Source organism: Moschus berezovskii, chromosome 14 (genome assembly GCF_049115385.1).
Source record: "Moschus berezovskii isolate FMDL1 chromosome 14, NW_MosBer_1.0, whole genome shotgun sequence".
Taxonomy (NCBI): domain Eukaryota; kingdom Metazoa; phylum Chordata; class Mammalia; order Artiodactyla; family Moschidae; genus Moschus; species Moschus berezovskii.
In genome coordinates this window covers 46,514,245-46,535,054 of record NC_142473.1, presented here as the reverse complement: position 1 = coordinate 46,535,054, position 20,810 = coordinate 46,514,245, and the positions used below count along the sequence as shown (strand labels likewise).

Genomic DNA, 20,810 nt, shown 5'->3' with positions numbered 1-20,810 from the left:
TAGACTGGAGATATTCAGAAGATCAGTTCAGTTCAGTTCAGTCACTCAGTCGTGTCCGACTCTCCGCGACCCCATGAATCACAGCACGCCAGGCCTCCCTGTCCATCACCAACTCCCGGAGTTCACTCAAACTCATGTCCACAGAGTCGGTGATGCCATCCAGCCATCTCATTCTCCGTCGTCCCCTTCTCCTCCCGCCCCCAACCTTTCCCAGCATCAGAGTCTTTTCCAGTGAGTCAACTCGTCGCATGAGATAGCTGGTATTTAATGCCAGAGGAATGGAAAAGAATGTTGAGGGAACAAGTATGAGGAAAGATGGGAAGACGACCCAGGACCAAGCCACGTGCATGTCCACCCTTAGCTCAGGTAGAGGAGGAGGAGCCTGTGGAGGAGCTGAGAAGTAGCAGCCAGAGAGCTAAGAGGAGAACCTGAGAGTGTGGAGTCTGTGAGCTGAGAAAGTGTAAGCAGCTCTTTGTGGGAAACCTCCTTCAGCACAAAGCCCCTTTTCTCGTCACTTTAGCAGAGCTGTATTGTAATTAACCATTCATTCATGCCACACAGCATATGGGATCTTCACTCCACCCCACCCCATCCCACCCTGTGTTGGAAGCTCAGAGTCTTAACTACTGGTCTGTCAAGAAAGTCCCTGTAACTAATTTTTAAACCAGGCACTACCCACACTCTACTTATCTCTGGCTCAAGCACAACTTGCCTAACTTTTTGGTTCCTCCTATAGATCAAAGAGGTAGAAATGAAGAATAAGTAACAGATGATCAGATCTCTTCCCTAGCTGCCCCTTCAGTCATCTCCCAAACAAACCATGTGACCAAACTGTGAACAATATAACATCTAGAGTCAATGAGACTACATGCAGTGGGGAGATAGTGACCACTCTGACCTGCATCCCAGTGATTAACTGAGATGACTTCCCTCCTTCCCTTTAAAGGTTTCCTGGCCATGCAGGATCTTTGGAGGTGGTTTTGGGGGACAGTGAGTCCACCATCTTCACAGACTACCAGCATTTGGATGAAAGGCAGTTTCCTTTCTACCACTTGTATTGATTTTGTAAGCGGTGAGCAACGGGACCCTCTTCACCTGCCCGCCCCGAACATGGAAAGCATGTCAAGGAGGGAGCATTGTCTCTCTCACACACACACTTCTGAGAATCTGACTCAGATGTGTATAGGAAAAGTGACTCTTGGATTGGATACCATGGAGGTCAAGAAGAGCTCTGGTGACACGGCAGGAGCCAAAGACAGATTGGAAAGGGCTGAGGGAAGACTGGGAGGTGAGAAAGGTGAAGACGTAGACACAGGAAACTGACAAGGACAGGAGTAGGGGCTGCGGAGCTAAAGAAGTGGGTCAAAGGACAAAAGCACATTTGAATGCGGAGAAGGCAATGGCAAGGCACTCCAGTACTCTTGCTTGGAAAATCCCATGGATGGAGGAGCCTGGTGGGTGGCAGTCCATGGGGTCGCTAAGGGTCGGACACGACTGAGCGACTTCACTTTCACTTTTCACTTTCACACATTGGAGAAGGAAATGGCAACCCACTCCAGTGTTCTTGCCTGGAGAATCCCAGGGATGGGGGAGCCTGGTGGGCTGCCGTCTATGGGGTCACACAGAGTCGGACACGACTGAAGTGACTTAGCAGTAGCAGTAGCAATGCTTCAGCAGAGGGGATGAGAGAAAAGGGAGGACCAGAGAAATAAATCCTTTGAAAAGGAAAGTAGGGACAGACCTTAGAAAGGTAGAGAAACTTCTCCTTAGTCGTAACAAAGGCAGGAAGGCGATGGAGATGGTGGGCTGGGAATCTGGCAAAGGAAGATGAGAGGAATCTTCTCATCCAAGAGCTTACATTTTCTCTATAAAAAGGAAAAACAAGGTCATCTACAAAAAGTGAGAAGTAGGGAGGCTAGGCAATCTTGAGAGGGAAGAGAAGGCGTAAGTGTCATGAGGTGGAGGTAAGGGGGACAAATGTGCTAGATTCAAGTAGGATAGCTGATGGTGTCAGGAGCCCGTTTGTGGTAGGAAATCACGAGTTGAAAGTAAATATCCTGATGGCCGTGCCTTCTCTACGTATCCTGCAGCTCACCTAGGGGCTGGAATTCCAGTAGGAGTCTTTGTCATGGCGGAGACCACAAACAAGGCAGAACAGTGTCTAGGGCTTTGCAGCTAGGACTCTGAAGCTCACAGCTGCTACCCTCCCCGACCTATCAGCCAGGCTTCATGAGTGAGTCTACTCATTCTCAGCATCAGTTTCTTTGTCTTAGTTTCCTTCAGGCCTTGTAAAATTTACATTTCATCAGGTTGAAAACCAAAACCCATTGTGAACAAGAAAGAACACTCTAAAAATATCAGCTATTCATAACATTTCTCCTTTTTAAAATCACATTATCCACTTCCTTCTAGTAGTTTCTTATTTTTACAAATGATTGGAAAAAGAGCAGAAAACAGAGCTACAGCCAAGGGCAGGGAAAGCCATTCTTTTATAAAATATGGTGGCGGTGGTTTAGTCAGTTAGTCGTGTCCGACTCTTGCGACCCCGTGGACTGTAGCCCACAAGGCTCCTCTGTCCATTGGATTCTACAGGCAAGAATACTGGAGTGGGTTGCCATTTCCTTCTCCAGGGGGTCTTCCCAGTCTAGGAATTGAGCCTGGGTCTCTGCATTGCGGGCAGATTCTTTACTGACTGAGCTACGAGGGAAGCTCTTACAAAATATGGTAGGGTGTAAAATGTTTGCAGTTATTTCCTGACCCCTAGAGTGAGTGAGTGAGTGAGTGAGTGAGTGTGTGAGTGTGTGTGTGTATTAGTCGTTCATTTGTGTCTGACTCTTTGCAGCCTTATGGACTATAGCCCACCAGGCTCCTCTGTCCATAGAATTCTCCATGCAAGAATACTGGAGTGGGTAGCCATTTGTTTCTCCAGAGGTTCTTCTCGACTCAGGGATTGAACCCAGGTTTCTTTCACTGCAGACAAGAGTTTTTACCATCTGAGCCACCAGGGAAACCCCTAGACTGAGCTTATAGTTCCTTAAATATCTTCTCCAACTATCTGGAATCTTCTCCCCATGCATTTCAAAGGCTTTGTTCAAATATATTTTCCTTTGTGGAACTCTTGCTAACGTTTTCCTCTCTCTCATACCCTCTGATTAAAGTTGATCTCTCTCTCCCTTTATACCCTTAGGAAACCTCTTTTACAGCATAACTCAGAGCTATGGCACTTTTATACACATGCTCTTCCTTCTGTATGACTGTGATTGCAGAGAAAGACTGTGTTTTAGTTTGAATGATGGGAAGTGCCTTTAAGTGTTTGCTGAGCTGTACTGCCTTCACTGTGGCTCATCCCCTGCCAGTTAATCTTATAAAATGGGCAGGTCCTCTATGTAAATGACTCTTTCCTGAGAACTCAGTGTTTGGACTGAGCTGAAGGAATCCCTACGCATGGTTGTAAACTTGGAGCTGAGCACAGCCTGTGCCCACCTAGAGATTTCTGGGCCAGACACTCATGGATCTTGGCATCTGTTCCCAGTTCATAATCTTGTGTGCTTTCTTCCTGAGATGACTGTTTAGAATGAGGCTCATTGTTCTCTCACGTCCACTGGGTCAAAAATGTTTGTCACTGTGCTTAGCTTTCAGTAATGTGAAGAGATATTTAGTCAAAATGTGTTGTTTGACCTGCAGATATATTAGATTCTATTTTCCCAAGTGGTCAACAGTATTTGAAAGCGACTCCAGTCCTTTCCCATGGACAGCTCTTACCTTCTTGGACTCAGCTATGTGTGTAAGCCACCCCCATTACCAGATTCCCTCAGACAAGTCCAGCCTGGGCGACCTTGGCTACAAGAACTTCCTTAGTCTCGGTTACCCAGTCCCAGGTTCCTGGAGTTCACTAATAGGTTGATTGAGGGCTAATCCATTCCAGAATACTATCAGCAAAGGGGAACTGTTTATATATATTTAGTCATATAAAACCTTTAAGCAATTATCTTGACTGCTTCAAAAATGTAGAAAATGGTTATTTTACAGATTAAAGAGAAAATTGCTCTGTGCTATAGCAATATAATGGCCCCTTTTATGAAACCAGCCCTGTGCAGCATCTGCATTTATGATGGTGCTGATCCTCCAGTGAATGGCTCTGTGTGCACTTTGCACTCCCACCCACTCCACCCTCCACTCCACATTCTTTCACAATAGCTCACAGGAGCTTTTTCAAAAATAGCTCTTAAATTCACTCTCTTCTTGCGTGTCACACTGAATTTCTTCCCATTTTTCCAGTTGGAGTGTCTTTTAAGAGGTTAAGCACATGAGATCTATTAACTACTAACTGTGTATCCTCAGGTATGTGATGGTTTCTCTGAGTTTCAGTTTCCTCATCCACAACACAAAGATATTAATAGGATACCTTCCTCATGGTATTATTCTAAGGATTAAAGGAGATCATAAATGTAAAGCAATTAGAACAGAACTTGGCATAAAGTAAGCATGCAGTAAATAATAATTCTCATTATCTTCAATATTATTGCTTGATTACTCCATACATTATTGCCTTAGTACCTGGAAAGTTATTAATCTCCTAGTTACCTGGTTAACTATTATAACCTTCAGGTTTCATTTTTAACATAAATTCCTAGAGGAAATGTTTTCTAAGCAACCCCCATTACCAAAACTGGGTGATGTGCTCATTTTCTTGTGTGTTGTTTCCTTATAACCTGTTCTTCCTTCTGATATCACTCATCACACTCTATTACAATAGGCTGTTTTCCATCTGTCTTTCCCATTATACTGTGAACTCCCTGAATGCATTCCAGGTGCCTGGGTCTTGGTCATTAATTGGTGAAGAAATGAAAGACTATGAATAAATAGCTTTTTCAAGTTAAAATGAAGCTGTTCTTGAGCCTTATTCTATTTTAATCTTTAATACTAATTTTAAATATCACTCTCTCTATTTTTTGCTAAGTCTACAGGTTCCTAGACCCTTGTTGAGTGAAGAACTGGTTTCTATGAAGTCATCTGGAAAAACAAGGCTCAGAATTCTTTCAAGTTATTATTGGGAGTGCAGTCTGTGGTCAGGTATTTGCTTGTGAACTATCCACAGGCAATACGATCTTCTCATCATCTTTCTTATGCTTACCCAACTCCCTTCCTGCTCAATCACTGTATGCTTAGGGAAATGTGAGATCATTTAAACACAACAATCTAGATAGAAATACATATTAACTGATACTGCATTGTTTCTCTTTAACAGTATGGAAAAGGCAGTTATAAACAACTGTATTTCTGTTAGAATGAAAATTATGAATTCATTTTCACTCACAGATTGTCTCACTGCCAATCTCTTGGCAATCTATTAGATATTTCCAGTTCTCAAAATTACTTTGCATCTTTTAGAAATCCAGAATGGAGAGTTGTTGTTATTCTGAATCCCTCCTCCTCTGAATAGCAGTCATCTTTATAGACTGGGTGTATTCCCAACAGGCAAGTCAACCACAGCATGGGTAATGTATCACGGTGGTCTTTTTGAAAAGCCCATAAGAATGAGCAGCACATTCTTCAGGGCTTCTTGCTTGACTAGGTTCAGTCCTCTCTCTTTCCCTGTCTCTCTTGGTTCTATACTCTTGGAATGGTGCTGCCACCATTGATCCTCATTCATTGCCACTCCTGATCCAGGGCTGCTGCCTACTGTCCCCAGTTTTGTATCTCACTTTCTCCTACTTAAGGATAGTTCAGATCCTTGATGATCTCTGCTGCCTCAGATGGAAGCTCTCAGCTGGCCTGAGCATTCGTTCTACAGAGTACAGGCCCTGCCCCATCCTGGAAGTCTGCTGGGGAGAAAGGGGATATAGATCTTCTGCCCTGACTGGTTCTACAGGCTGAGGGTTGAGAATGGAGCCTTGTGAGGGCCCTCTTGGAAAAGGGGTTGGTGTGTCCTAAGGTGGGACTTGGGGGGAGGATTTTAGCGTGCTTCTCACTCAGGGCATCAGATGACCGCTTCTGGAGAGATTCAGAGACCATGGACTGGACACTATGACTCTAGGACTTGGCAAGATTCTGTAGGCTCCATTACCTCCACACGGTTGTGAGTCTGTCACCCCTTTACAATGTCCCTGTAGTGATCAAAAAAAACAAGGAAACAAACAAAACAGCCTACTCAACATGAAGGATCTCTAAGCTTTCTCTGGGTACCCAGCCAACTTCAAGATTGATGGGCAGAGTGAATCACTAAGCAATAGGCTGGTGGTTGCATAAACTGAGAAGTGAGGAAAACAGGCTGAGTCTGGGGTAGGGAGCCGGGAGCTTGCCTGGACTAAAAAAAGGCACACGACGCAGACCTTCCTTGCCAGGTCAAGCAAAACTATCCTAACAGCAATGAAAAATGAAGTACTAAAGCTGTCTCAAGGCAAGGAAGAAGGAAGGATAGAGGTGCATGTTCCACCAAATGAAGAAAGACACAAGGGGAAAGTTCTGCGAGGTGGCAGCTGTGATCCAGATGTTTCCAGTAAGTAAATGAAAGAGTTGGAAAAGCAAGTTATAAACTTCTCCGAGTATGTAGAAATAGCCTGCCTTGCTTCAGCTAAGGATGAAAAGAACTGCAAATAGCATAGAGGCCTAGAAAAGTTACATGTAGCAGCAACTGTTTGTCGCCAACCCATTATTCATTCTTCGTCCTATTTCCTAACAGCGACATGATTTTGCTTGGGAATGTACTCTTCTTCACGGATCCATTTGCTCCATGGGAAGCTGATCTTTTCTTCCCATCTCCAGGGTACAGTTAAAAATTATGTTGACCATCTCATTGTCAATCACATTGCCTGTGATTGGTTTAGAAAGGGACCATGTTCCAAATCTGCTAACAAGATAAAAAGGAAGACTGAAAGACTGGTTCCGAAGAAACAAACATGGGACAAGATGGTCCCTTTCTTCCTCAAGATGTTGTCATGTCTGGATGAAACACCTGGCATTAGCCATTTGTCACAAATCTGCTGATGAAGTCAACATGCAAAGTGGGCAGAGACAAGGAAACTATAGAGGCTGAGCTGGGGCCCTGCCATACCAGGAAAAGCCTCACTTACCATTTAAACACCTTTGATTTGGGGTTTTCTTGTATCTGGAGCTCAAAGGATCCTAATGAATAAAGAAGGCTTCTGTCCCTGCTGGGCTCTTCTAGGATTGAGACACACTTGGACTCATCTACAGCATCTTCCTTATTCAGGAATTTTTTAACTGGGTCTGAAATCTTTGTGGGTCTTAGAGTACCATTCATTTCCCCCTAGTACTTAATTTGCCTCCCACTGCATTTTGTGAGTGAGGATGGGAGGAAGGTGAGCTGGAGAACTTTTCCTCCAAGATCCCCAAATTTAAGAAGAAAATGGACATACTTACTTTTCCAAAAGTGCAGGCAGTGCTGAGGAGACAGGGGGGTTGCCTTTCCCATTGGATGATTCTGACTGAATGAAAACAGGAGATATTGAATTGAGGATGAGCTAGGAAGGGAGAAGCCAGGGCTGACCAGTCTCTGATCCTGGGGTAGGGCCTAGGCATTGAATGTTCTAGAAGTATCCTGTGCAATTTTAATGGAGAGCCCTGATTGCCAATCCCTAGTCCAAAGGAATGTATATTTGGAAACCACATTGTACATTTAGTATAGTTTGGGAAATAGTCTTTGTTAAAACGTACTAACTAGTACTCCTGAAGCTCCTTTTCAAAAAATTTTTTCAAATTGCTTTATTTTAGTGAGTGATTTGGGAGTTTATAGTGATCTCATGGATGATTGAAATGCTCAAGATGGGAAGAAGTAAAAGAAGTTTTAGAGTTATTGCTACCTATTACTAGTACAGTAAAGCTTTTTATTGCTTATTCAGTCAGATTGGCTCTTTGTAGAATAGTGCTGATCATGAACAGGGCATAGAGAAACAACTGGAGAAATAATTAAAGAGTTTTAAATAGGATTAACCAGATTCACAAAGTTCTGGGAACAGTTTATAGGAACTGTTTATAGGAACAGTCTTTGTTTAAAAAAAAATTGAATTTTTTTCTAATTATAAGTAATACAGTTTTACTATAGAAATATAAAAAGGGATCAAAAAATTAAAATTACCTGAGTTTTTACCACTACCCCGAAATAACTATTATTAGTGGTTCCATATATATTCTTTCAGAATATTCTATGTCTACACATAGATAGAAAAACACTTTTTTAAAACTACAAAACAGAGTTACACTGTAAATACTGGTGTTTTGCTTTTTGTTTGTAATAAATTATGGACTTTCTTCATGCCAATAAATTAAAATTTACATTTTAATCATTATATTTAGCAACTGCATAGAAACTCCTTATTGGGCTATTCATAATTTACTTAAATAGATCTCTTATTAATGGAAATTCTGGTTATGTCCCATCTTTTAATGTTGTAAACAATGCAGTAATGAATCCAGGCAGGGTAGCACTGGGTTGAAGAACTCAGGCTCTGGAATCAGAGCACCTAGGGTTCAAAGCTCAGCTTACCACTTACTCCACAATGCAACTTTCAGCTGTTTAAACCCGCTGTAGAGTGGAGGGTTCTGGTTTAAGCATGAAGAGAGATACACTTTGCAAGGAACACTCTCTGAGTGGCCAGGACCTTGCTCAAGAATGTCTTCTTCTCTGAGCAGTGCAAGACGTGGGGCCTGGTCTATGCTGAGGTTTCTCAGCCTAGAGCCTATAGCGCAGAATCTGTGCTGTGAATTTCCCCACTTCTTTGATGCTGCCCCATCCAGGTCACCCCCACATTTGTGAGCCTGAGGCCTGGGAGGCAAGCATCATGACACTCACCAGGGCTGGTAAGGAGGGGATGGGGGATGAGCTGGGTGACTGGCCCGGCAGGTTCAGGATATTAAACTTGGGCACCACGGCAACGCTGACCCTCCGGCGGGGCATGTTCTGTGGGAAGAGAATGGATCCACTGTCATGGACGAAGCACCCAAAGTTCAGAAAGGCCTGGGAAATGCCTATTAATTCCTAATGCTGTATTCATTGGGTATTCTGACTTTAAGGTAATGATGGTGGTGGAGGTTGGGGTGGAGAGAGTGGCCAAAATTAACAAATTTTGTTATTGGTGAGGAGAGATTTCTCAACATCTTCTGATTTTTTAAAGTTTTTTTTTTTATGTGAATCATTTCTAAAGTCTTCATTGAATTTGTTACAATGCCGATTCAGTTTCATGATTTGGTTTTTTGGCCATGAGGCATGTGGGTTCTTGGCTCCCTGAAAAGTGAAAGTGGCTCAGTCATGTCTGACTCTTTGTGACCCCATGGACTATATAGTCCATGGAATTCTCCAGGCCAGAATACTGGAATGAGTAGTCTTTCCCTTCTCCAGGGAATCCTCCCAACCCAGGAATCAAACTCAGGTCTCCCGCATTGCAGGTGGATTCTTTACCAGCTGAGCCACAAGGGAAGCCCAAGAACAGTGGAGTGGGTAGTCTTTCCCTTCTCCAGGGGATCCTCCCGACCCAGGAATCGACCCAAGGTCTGCTGCATTGCAGGCGGATTCTTTACCAACTGAGCTATGAGGGAACCAGTGATCAAACCCACACCCTCTGCATTGGAAGGCGAAGTTTCCCAACCACTGGACTGCCAGGGAAGTCCCAATTCTGATTTTAATTAATCAGATCCTAAAGAAATGGAACAAAAATGACCTCTAGTCATTGGACAGTGTATGAAACCCTGATTAGCATAGGAAAACTATCTATGGCAATACCAAAGTGTGTGCATCATTTCATGTTCATTAAAGAGATGGTACAGTCTGGGAAGCCATGAGCAAGGGAAGGTTGGAGGATGAGCTAGCAAGTGTGGGAAGCTGAATGAGAGACTCTGTGCAGAGGTTCTCTGGCACCTGTGGATCCAAGAATGAAAGATTTCCTGGTTGACCGTAGAAATTTCTTTCTCTCCCCAGTTTTCCTTGAATATGCATACCTTTCCCAGCGAGAGGGACATGGACCGTGCTGTGCGAGGGACTCCATCTTCTGCAGGAGGAGGAAACAGAGAAGAGAAGCCAGTTAAGTTTTCAGAGTAGGCTCCAGCAGAAGAAGACCACAGAAGCTGAGCCAAGGTATCTATGGACCAGAACTAACCCTCAAGGGATGCCTCAAGGGCCTAGGTGCCGAGGTCACTGACTTTGACACTTGACCCTTTGAGACAGTCATCTGCAGAGTGGGGTTTCTAGGGGACAGAACCTTCATCCTAACTCCTCTGGACACTATGAGAAGTCTTGGTCTTGCCCCTCTGGTCTCCACCTGACACCACTGCACCATCTCTGGATTATGCCCTGGTGAGTGTGTGAGGATTCCTCGTAGCAATACCAGGGTTTATTGGATCATCTTGCTCATTCAAGGGGTGAACAGTCAAGGAAATTATGAGCAAGGAAGGTGTGGTGTCAATAAAAAATGGAAACTTGATAACAGTAATTTTAATATGTCATCTACAAAATAATTTTGAACAAAGGAAACCAGCATACTCAGATTTTCTTCTGCTTAGTACATATATTAAGTGATAAAATTTGTGTTAAATATTTAGCACCACACATGGATAATACTGCCACTAGAAAACACAAATATGTGTAGAGAAAGGCTTTTGACAGTTCAGTTTGCTTCAGCTTGTATGGCTGTCTATTTCTCACATTCATGTATTTTAGGTGTGTCTCTTGAAAAGCACATAATTAAACACATTTTTATTAATCTGAGGTTTCCTATTAACCAACAGTTCTAAGCTATTTCTTGCGATTGATATATTTCTACCACCTTATTTTGTATTTTCTAATTACCTTGCTTCATAAATCAAATTTATTCTAACTTCCCCCTCCCTAAATTGATTTTGAATTTATGTATTTTAGTTGTAATCTTTAGTGTGCCCCTTTAAATTTTTAACATTATTTGATTTTAGATTTAAGTGAATCAAGATCTCTATTCTTCCTGAATCATCCTCAAGACAATGATCGTACCTTCAAATCTTAAATTATATTGTTTTCAATATTTTTATTTCACTTTGTTTTTGTAATCTCAAATTATTGTGACTGTTGTTTCACATAGTGGCTATTTGTTTAGATTTACTTGCAGGTTTCCAAATGTCTTTGATTATCGTCTCTTCTTGCATTCAACCTTCTTTCAATCTCAATTTTATTTTTCCTTAGTTGTTCTTTTGGTAAGGGGCTGTGAGAGGTAACCTTTCTCAGTTTTTGTCATAAGCTTGCATAACAGTTTAGTTGGTTGTATTATCTCTAGGCTGACAGTTCTTTTCGCTAGGCTCTTTCAACACTTTACTTTGCTGTCTCCTGGTACTTATACTGGTTGTGGGAATTGTCACTCCTTTGTGGATAATCTGTCTTCTCTCTCTGGTTACTTTTAAGATCTTCATTTTGCCCTTGGGGTTCTAAAGTTTCTCTTTGATGTGCTTTTTCTTTCTTTCGCTTGGCATTCTCTATACTTTCTAAATGCAATGATTCATGTCTTTCTTTAGTTCTGAAAAATTCTCAGTTCCTGGGAAATTCCTTTGAATATTTTCTCTCCTGATGTCTATCCTAATAAGTATATCTCAAATCTTTTTAAATTTTATATCCCATGTCATATATCTTATAACGTTTCTTTCATATTTTTTTTTCTTTCATATTTTAAAGTAATTTATCCCTCTGAACCACATTGTGGGTGACTTCCTCAAATCTGCATTTTGGTTAACAATTTTTTTCCCTCAACTATTCCTGATCTGATGTAAATGTTATACCAATCAGGTTAAGCAAGGTTATGCTACAATAATAAACAACCACAAAGTCTCAATGGCTTATAACAACTAAGACTTATTACTTGCTTTTGCTACATTGCTTATGAGTCAGCCACAGGCTCTGCTCTGCATTTCCTCACTCAGGACTCAGGCTGATGGAGCGTCTACTATTCTGGAGCAGGGATGATTATCATGTCTGGTGGAAGGAAACACAGGGCCAATTGCATACTAGTCTTAGGGATCTTAGCTCAAATGTGGTACGTGTCCTTCCGCTGACATTTAATGCCAAATCACATTGCCTCACCTAACTTCAAGGGGATCGAGAGTGTGCCCAGGAGATGTGAATACTGAGAAAGAGCTTCAGCTATAGGAACTACCAAAGAGTCCTACTACCAAAGAGTCGTACACAACTGAGCAACTGAACAGCTGAACTAAAAGTAACTACCACTCCTATACAACTGAGTTTTTAATTTTCATGCTTCTATGAGTGAACTCCGGGAGTTGGTGATGGACAGGGAGGCCTGGCGTGCTGTGAGTCATAGGGTCGCAAAGAGTCAGACACGACTGAGCGACTGAACTGAACTGATTCCTCATATCTAGGATTATATTTTTTTATAATTGTATTCTTTCATTCTCATATTTTTGATTTGTTCTTTTATGCCTCTAATTTTATACATAACTTAAAAAATTTGTTTAAGATTGCTTTATTATCTGCTGTGTTTAGGACACAGTCCTATTGTTTGGGTGTCTGATGATTCTCACTGATGATAGATTGTTTTATTTTATAATTCTATATTGTCAATTCATCTCCTGTGAAGTTTTACTTAGAGGATTCTGTATCTCCTGGGCACAGGGTGTGTCTCTCCAGAGTGGTTTATATTTATTTCCAATAGTGTTCCTAGCAGCACCATTGTGATGTTCTTCTCAGAATCTCTGCATATTGCATCATCTCTTCTGTTATGGCATGTACTTTGTGGGTTTGCAGTTTTCCTATGAGGAAGGAGAAAGTATTTTTTCCTATCAGAGTCCAGGACGACGCAGATAAACTTTCTTGGTTTGTTCCATTGTGACTTGGTGATTGTTCCAAAGATGCAGTCTTTGGAAAGTCTTCACTTTCTATAGGAGGCTCAGAGTCAGCTCCCTGCCGTGGGGTCTTTGAGGCCTCATCTAGATTGCATGTGAGTGCAAAAGCCCAGAGTCCAGATAGCTGAGGCTGACTCTTATCCCCAAGGAAGCTGCAGTCTCAGCTTGGTTTCAGTTCTCTTTTCTTTTCTTGTATCTGAGTATTTCCATTTCTTTTCTTGTGGATTCAGCTATTCCTTTAGGCTAATGTTTGATTCACTTTATCCAGCAGAAATTTCTAAGTATTTGTAGTCAAAGGATTTTCAAGTTTTCCAGTCAGCCAAAATAGCAGTACCAGAAAATATTCTTTGTATATGAAGAGTTCATACAATTAATAAAATACCAATCTCACAAGAGGGGCAAAGAATTAAAGAATTTACACAAGTAGAAATACAAAAGCCCAACAAACATTTGAAAATGAATGTAAAGAAATACAAGTTAATACTATAAGAGGTACAATATTGGTTCAAAGTCAAAAATATTTTTGAAAAGAAAAAAAGACAGGACTGTCCATGGTATGATAAATTGAGCATTACTGTTACCCATTAAATGGAAATATCAATGGGTTATTTGGAAATAATTTGCTTTAAGAGCCTTATAAATATTCCTTTCCCCTCAACCAGTATTTACACTTCTGGAAATCTACCTTAATCCAAAATGCAGACAACTGGCATGTTTCACATTCAGAAAAAAATAGATGTTATTTTTTTCTTTTGAATGTGTATCACCTTTCTTGAAATCAGAGAGAGATATTTTTCTTGCCCTGTAGTCTTCAGAGTCTCAGGCATAGAGAAAGATTACATATGTAACAAAGAAGTCATAGAAAAGCTTAAGGAACAAGCACCATCAGGGAATGGTCACCGGGCAGCTGATGGGCACGTCTGGCCCCTCTGCACCAGCCCAAACTGAAGTGTAGCTTGGAAAAACAGTGGAGTGGAACCAGATTGCGAAAACCACACATTCACCATTCAAAACTCAGCTACCAGTTCCCCTCTTAAAGTAAGCACTTTCTTGTGTCCCCAGACTGAATGTGGGACTCTGCCGTGTGCGCCCCATAAAGACTGCTTCCTTCTGTCATGACGCCATTTACACTGTCCTGCCCTCACCACAGGTTGGGAGCTCCCTTGGGTCAGGCGCAGGCTACCCTTCACCTCTCTAATCCAGTATCACATGGCACACATCTGAGGTGCTCAATAAATGTCTGTGGAACTAATGGATGAGACTCATGGGCAACTGTGTTCATTCCACAGACCGTGGGTAAGGTGGTACGCAAGAGACCCGGCACCTTGCAGGACAATAATGCAAGAGCCTGCGTGTTAGGATTTCTTTGGTGGCAGCTTCTCCAATTTCTAACACGGACAGAGGGAGGTTTGTTAGAGGCCCAAATGCATGTGGGTCAGGAGCCTTGCTGCCAAGATCCAAAACAGACGGTCTGGAGTGAGTATGTGTGGCCTTCGGACTCTGGGAAGTATCACTGATATTCCCCAGGAAACTTGTGAAACCTCCTGTTTATAAAGGTTTCTCCATCTGTTATACTTTCCCTCCTCCTGCTCTTGGTAATACGGATGTTTGCATTCCATAGGGATTCCTGTCACTAAAAGGTCTGTTTTCTCCTGCTAACACCACCCTCATCAGCCAGAGCTCAAACCTTGACAGATCCCAAGGACAGATCCTGGCCCAAAGCACCATCCTCCTCCCCTTGGACTGCGGCAAAGCCTGCAAACGCACCTCTGCACTCCTCAACGTCCACTCCTAATACATCATCCACTCTGAAGTCAGAGCAGTGTTCTAAAAATAAGATCTGACTATGGCAGCTGGAGTAAACTCATGGGTGTCTCCCCATTGGCTGTGGGGCAAACACCCAGATTGTTCTCAGGGCCTGGCATGTGGCCCTGGTCTAACAAGTCTTACCTTCAGCCCGTCACTGTCACACTCAACACCGCAACCAAACATAGGACGGTTTGTTTCAGAGTCTTCTCACCCCAACCTCCACATCTTTGCACATACTGTTTCCTCCACCTGGGATGTATTTCCCCCTCCACTCTGGAAAGCTCCTATTTTTGCTTTAAAACATAGCAACTCTCTTACTGCATAGTACAGGGGACTACATTCAAAATCCTGTGATAAGCCATAGTGGAAAAGAAAATGGAAAGGAATGTATATACATATGTATGTAAACTGAGTCACTTTGCTGTACAGCAGTAATGAACACAACATTGTATATTAACTATACTTCCATAAAAGATTTAAAAAAACCACTGCAATTCAGTATCAAGTGAAATCAGGTGGCCCTCTCTCTGTGGTTCTATAGCAATCTGTCTAGAACTTAAAAAAAAAAAAAGAGTCTTTCTTTAAAGCACTTGTCTTGCCCACAGTTCTGCTAGTTATCTTAGCAGTAACTCCTTTAGCCGGGCTCTCACTCCACCCCCACTGCCCAGACTCCACCTCCCATCTGGACTCCTGTAATAGCCGGCTCGTGGGATTCCCTGCCTCTGTCTTTACCCCAGTGATGTAACTGTCACACTATTGCCAGAGGGAATCTTCTAAACTCTATATGATGATGGAAACTCCCTGATTAGAATCTTTGGTTGGATCCCTAATGCCTTCCAGAATAAAAATGCAAATTCCTTAGCATGTGCTGCCCAAAGTGGGGACCCCAAAGCACAAAGCCGGTAAGGTCTGGGGTCTGTCAGTCTCATGTGAAGTGAAAGTTGCTCAGTAATGTCTGACTCTTTGTGACCCCTTGAAATAAATAGTCCATAGAATTCTCCAGGCCAGAATACTGGAGTGGGTAGCCTTTCCCTTCTCCAGGGGCTCTTCCCAACCCAGGGATCAAACCCAGGTCTCCCACATTGCAGCCGGGATTCTTTACCAGCTGAGCCACCAGTCGGTCTCATAAAGGAGGTTAAATTCTTGCAGCCTATGGGCTCTGCATCACTAGTCAGCTTCTCTGGTTATTTTTATCAGGAGTTGCTTGGAGGCCATTCATGCTTTCTAGTTCCAGGCTCCCGGGGCTCAAGGGAGCAGTGGCTGCTAGGCCCCTGTGGTCAGCATTGGGTGGAGCAGCAAGCCTTGCTCACCCTGACATAGGCCCTGGGACTGCCCCATAGGTGTGATCCTAGCCTGGATCCATCAGGGACACATAATCATAGGGCCAAGGTTGGGCGGTAGGCAGGAGTCCAGTTCCTTACCAGAGGGGCCACAGCTGCGGCTTGAATTTTGATTTGCAAGTTTTTTAAACTCCATGAGCTCTGCATGGTCCTTCTCATACGTCCTCTTTAGGTTCTCCACATACTGCATCATCACTTCTGTTGCTTTCGACATGCGTTTTTCCTGCAGGGATGGAGAGGAAAAGCTCATCAGCCCTGCTTGCTCTGAGCCAGGCTCTGGGCTGTGGGATTCGAAAGGTTACAGGGATATGACTCTACTCTCTAAGAGTTTGCTGTCTGGGGTGTGAGCTGAAACAGGGGCTCAGGCACCTGCCCTCAAGGAGAACAAGAACAAGCCCAGCCATAAAGCCTCAGGAGGTGAGAAGGAACAGAGTCCTCCCTACAGAGAATGGGTCAGTGGAGGCTTCATGAAAGGGGTAAAGTGCTGTAGGGCGTGGGCAGCATCTGGGCATGTAGCTCTGGGCATGAGAGACAAAGAGCATTCAGTCAGGGAACTCTAAGAGCCAAGGCCTAGAGGCAGGACATTACCAGGCTTGTATCAAGGTGAGGATTCCCCCTCCAGACAGAATCCTTTGGAGAGTAAAGGGGATGACTTCAGGAATCGTGGGCTTCCCCGGTGGCTCAGACAGTAAAGAATCTGCCTTTAATGCGGGAGACCCAGTTTTGATCCCTGGGTTGGGAAGATCCCCTAGAGAAGGAAATAGCAATCCACTGCAGTATTCTTGCCTGGAGAATTCCATGGACAGAGAAGCATGGATGACCACAGTCCATGGGGTTGCAAAGAGTCAAACACAACTGAGTTACTTTCACTTACTTATCAGGAATTGTGCTGGGGCAATAGGCATATAGCAGAACTGTCAGGAAAGCCAGGAAAGCACAGGTCACCCTGCTTATGTAGGAATCAGCAAATGGTTGGGTTTGTTCACAAGACGAAAAGGTGAGTTAGAGCTGAATTGAGTGCTTTGGACTCATTCTGAAGGAGGAGGGGAGCCACTGAATGTCTTAAAGGAGTGTCATAATCAGTTCACCAGTGGAGACTGGTCTGAAGGAATCAAGATGGGTGGCAGCTAGAGCAACAAGAAAATGAGGATTAGTGCCTGAACCAGTTCAGTGGAACCAGAGAGGACTCTAAGGACTGAGGCAAGGAAGCCACTTGGAGAAGGGTGAAGGCTGGAGTGAGCAGCACGTTCGCAAGGACTACGCAAAGTGAAGAGTCTTCTCTGCTGACACCTTTCAAAGCCCTCAGAGCGCCCATGGCCTGCCTGTCTGCAGAGGGTGACCAAACCCTGGACAAAGACCCCGTAGCCCTGATCTGAGACCAGTCACTTCCCTAAAGCTCTCACTTTGTGCTGCTCCCAGCTGGGATAGCTTTCTGGGTGCTGCCACCTAGGAAAGTTGGGTGACTTTTCCCTAGAAGAACACAGGTGGGGCAGCCCTGTGGTTTGTTCTTCTTTCATTCTATGAGAACTGCCCAGGGCTGGGCCCCAGGAACACCCCTGTCATGCAATCCACATAGCAGGACACATGGTACACAGATCCATGGTAACAGCAACAGTGACAACAACATCCAGGTGCTTTACAAGTGTCACAGCAGCCTTGTATGGCAGATACTGCATTTTACAGTTGGAGCAGCTGGCGCACAGAGAGCTTGTTAACTGACCCAAGGTCATACAGTGAACCCTGGTACAATCAGAATGAAAACTTGGGCCATCTGGCCCACAACACCATGATGGGTTGGGGGCAGTACCTTGTGTGCTTCAGGACTTCAAAGGGGCTGCAAGGGAGCCACACTTGAGCTTTTATCCCAGGTTTGTCCATCCCTAGTGCTATTACCTTTCTGAGACTTCACATCTTTATTGAGGAATATCTTTCCAAGTTTACAGGGAGGATTAATGAAACAAAGTGGGTTTTCCTAACACATGTTTTGCCAAACACAAATTCCATGGGAGTTGAGTAGGTATTTTATAGGGAGAAAAAAAAAAAAAGAAGGAAGGAGTGGTTCTTTACTCAAATGCATTTGAGAAATACATAGGTAACGTTCATTACAGGACTTCTCAAAGCCTTGCTTATGTCAACATGCAATAGAAATCTCCAAGAAAGGTAGCACACAGCAGTTCCCACGCAGGAGGTATCCATGCATGCATGCTAGGTTGCTTCTGTTGTGTCTGACTTTTTGTGACCCCACGGATTGTAGCCTGCCAGGCTCCTCTGTCCTTAGGATTCTCTAGGCAAGAATACTAGAGTGGGTTGCCATGCCCTCCTTCAGGAGATCTTCGCAACCCAGGGATTGAACCATCATCTCTCACATCTCCTGCACTGGCAGGCGGGTTCTTAACCACTGACATAAAAGTTTTTTTCTGGGGGAGCACCTCAAGAGTTTAGTGGTCTGCCAAAACAACTCTGAAACAATCGCAACTGGGGACATAGGATGTCTGGCCCAGAGAAAGGCATCAGTCAGAGGTGTCTGCAGTTGTCAGCGCTTACACTGCAGCCCCAGTTACAACAGGCAGAGCAGTGCTCACCTGGCGGACGGCCCCCACCATCTCGGCACGGCTAGAGAGGCGGGCAGCCAGGCGGTGCAGGACAGCGATGTCCTCCAGCAGCTTCTGGTAGGTCTCCCGGTGCTCACAGTGGTGCCAGAGGGAAGCTGAGGACTGGGGGGGGAGAAGGAACGTCACCTGGGGTCCTCGCAGACCAAGGCTTGACTTGCGCTGTCCTGACTGAGAGGAGGGGGCCTCCGTAGGCCCCCGCTTGCAGCTGTTTCTGGGGTTGGAGAAGCCCAGTGTGGACACTATGTACCTGGTCAGCCTGGAGGAAGGCAATCACATCCGGGTCTCTGGTCCCCAAGATGCTCCCTCTGCCATCCCAGGTCACCCAGCCCTCTTCCTAAAAATCCGCTGAGGCCGTACACACAGCCCTGAGGTAACCAGGTCTTCAGGATCTCAGTCTCAGCTTGTCTCAGCTCTCTGAGGCAGATTCTGCCTGGCTCAGGGCCTCAGCCCCATTTCTCATTTCATGAGGCTCTTCTTGGCAACTAAGAAAAGCAGGACACCTGGCCCAGTCCCTGGGGACAGTCCCTCCTGCAAGGGTTCTCCAATCAGGCTTTGCAATTACCGTAATGGAAGCTTTGAAGTTTTCCAGTTCCTTCTCTGTGTTTTCCTCTGTCAGGTTGCGTTCCCTTTCTGCCTGGTTAATTCTAGATTCCAGGGTGTAGCTGTCATTTCTAAAGGCCAAGGACAGTTGTACAAACACGTTCTGTTGGGAACAAGAATGTGGAAGAAGCGCTAGCAGGAGGTACTGAAGGGAGCAAGGCTGCCGATGAGTTTTTTGCATGAGCGTTTACATCACCTCATGGAACCAGCCCACCCAAAGCAGCCAAGTACAAGTGAAACTCTCCCTTCATGGAGCAAACTACACAAAAGATGGTGAAATAGCAAACTGAGGTCCGTACTATGTCCTTCCCAGGACCAGAAGACCAAACGCATTTTACTGATAAACAATAAGAGAGTAGTAACACTTTGCTTTTTCCTAAATGTCAAAAAAATAACATCCTGTATTTGGGTTTAGATAAACTCAGGCCAGCATAGCTGACTGTGTAAGCAATTTGGATTCATGCTAGGATTTATGGCACGTGAGTTTTGGAGGTTTCGCATGAAACTACCATATTTAAAGAAACCCCACTTGAGATGTAAGCCTGCTGATCCAAAGCACATTTCAATCAGCATCTTACCTGAATATTCCAAATCCTACATTGAAAGCAGCTTTTAGAAGCTGCCAGGAGATTAAATAAAACCAGGTATGATTCAGTTAGGAGAAGCTTTCTGGAAAGAGTATTCCACACCAAAAATGCAGCCTGCATGAATGAACTTTGAAAGGTGGGGTTCATCACACATGGAATTCCTGGGCTAGTAGGAAACTGCTGGAGAGGAGAGACAGACAGATGGACTCTACACAGGAAGGAAACAAGGGCCTTCATCTGCCTTGCCTGCATCAAATGGCAGCAGATTTCCACCCTTCAGGCGAGCTGATTCTGCCTGAACATCTGAGGTTCATGTAACATGGTCCACAGTGGGTAGATATCTCCAGATGGAGACCCGAAAACCCTGAGCTACTCAATGAGATGATGAGAGCAACATTGAAATCTTCTCTGTATCAAACGTCTGCTCTGCGCCATAACTGCCAGGACTTTCATGCACCTTAGCTCATTTCATCTCTCAACCACATTCTGTGTCAGTAACTGCTGTGTCCACTTTATGGGTAAAGAGACGGAGACCAAGAAAGGTCATTAATTGGCTCAATGGGCCACAGGGAGTAGCAGAGACAGGATTCAGCCTCAGACTCTCTGATTGCAAAGCCTGTGCTCCTTTCACTGTGCTGGCCACGGATTGTGTCAGTACATGCTGAGGACAGGAGCTCACTGTTAACCAAACCACCCATGGCCATCTCCACCAACGTCAGTGGGTGGGATTTCTGTCCTGCCCTGATTTTCTGTCAGTCAAGTTTATCAGTAATAGTCAAAGTTTTGTTCTCTATACCTAGGCTATCCCCTTTAAAGGCAGTGCAATATAAAGTGCCCTAAATTCGGTCAGAAGAAGAGGATCCAAATGTTGGTTCTGCTAAGCACTGGGTCTGGGATCTCAGGTGAGTCATTTAACCCCTTAGTTTCCTCCTCTGTTCTGCTTCCTACTCAACCCGTTTCTCAGAGCTGATGAGCGGGTCAGCTGAAAGCATGGACGCGTGTGTGTCGCGGGCCGTGCGTGCCGTGTC

General features: G+C 44.2%; 1 protein-coding gene across 6 annotated transcripts in view; it reads right to left on the bottom strand.

The window, feature by feature from the left end:
* Positions 1 to 20,810, bottom strand: part of IRAG1 (inositol 1,4,5-triphosphate receptor associated 1) — a 124,302-nt gene that overhangs the window by 11,578 nt on the left and 91,914 nt on the right. For all 6 annotated transcript variants that reach the window (XM_055423371.2, XM_055423372.2, XM_055423373.2 and 3 more), the window contains 6 exons: positions 19,158 to 19,298; positions 18,566 to 18,697; positions 16,065 to 16,206; positions 9,955 to 10,004; positions 8,813 to 8,920; positions 7,384 to 7,448 (listed from right to left, as the gene is read on the bottom strand). In XM_055423371.2, coding sequence (XP_055279346.2) covers positions 7,384 to 7,448; positions 8,813 to 8,920; positions 9,955 to 10,004; positions 16,065 to 16,206; positions 18,566 to 18,697; positions 19,158 to 19,298 — 638 coding nt within the window. The remainder of the gene's footprint in view (positions 1 to 7,383; positions 7,449 to 8,812; positions 8,921 to 9,954; positions 10,005 to 16,064; positions 16,207 to 18,565; positions 18,698 to 19,157; positions 19,299 to 20,810) is intronic.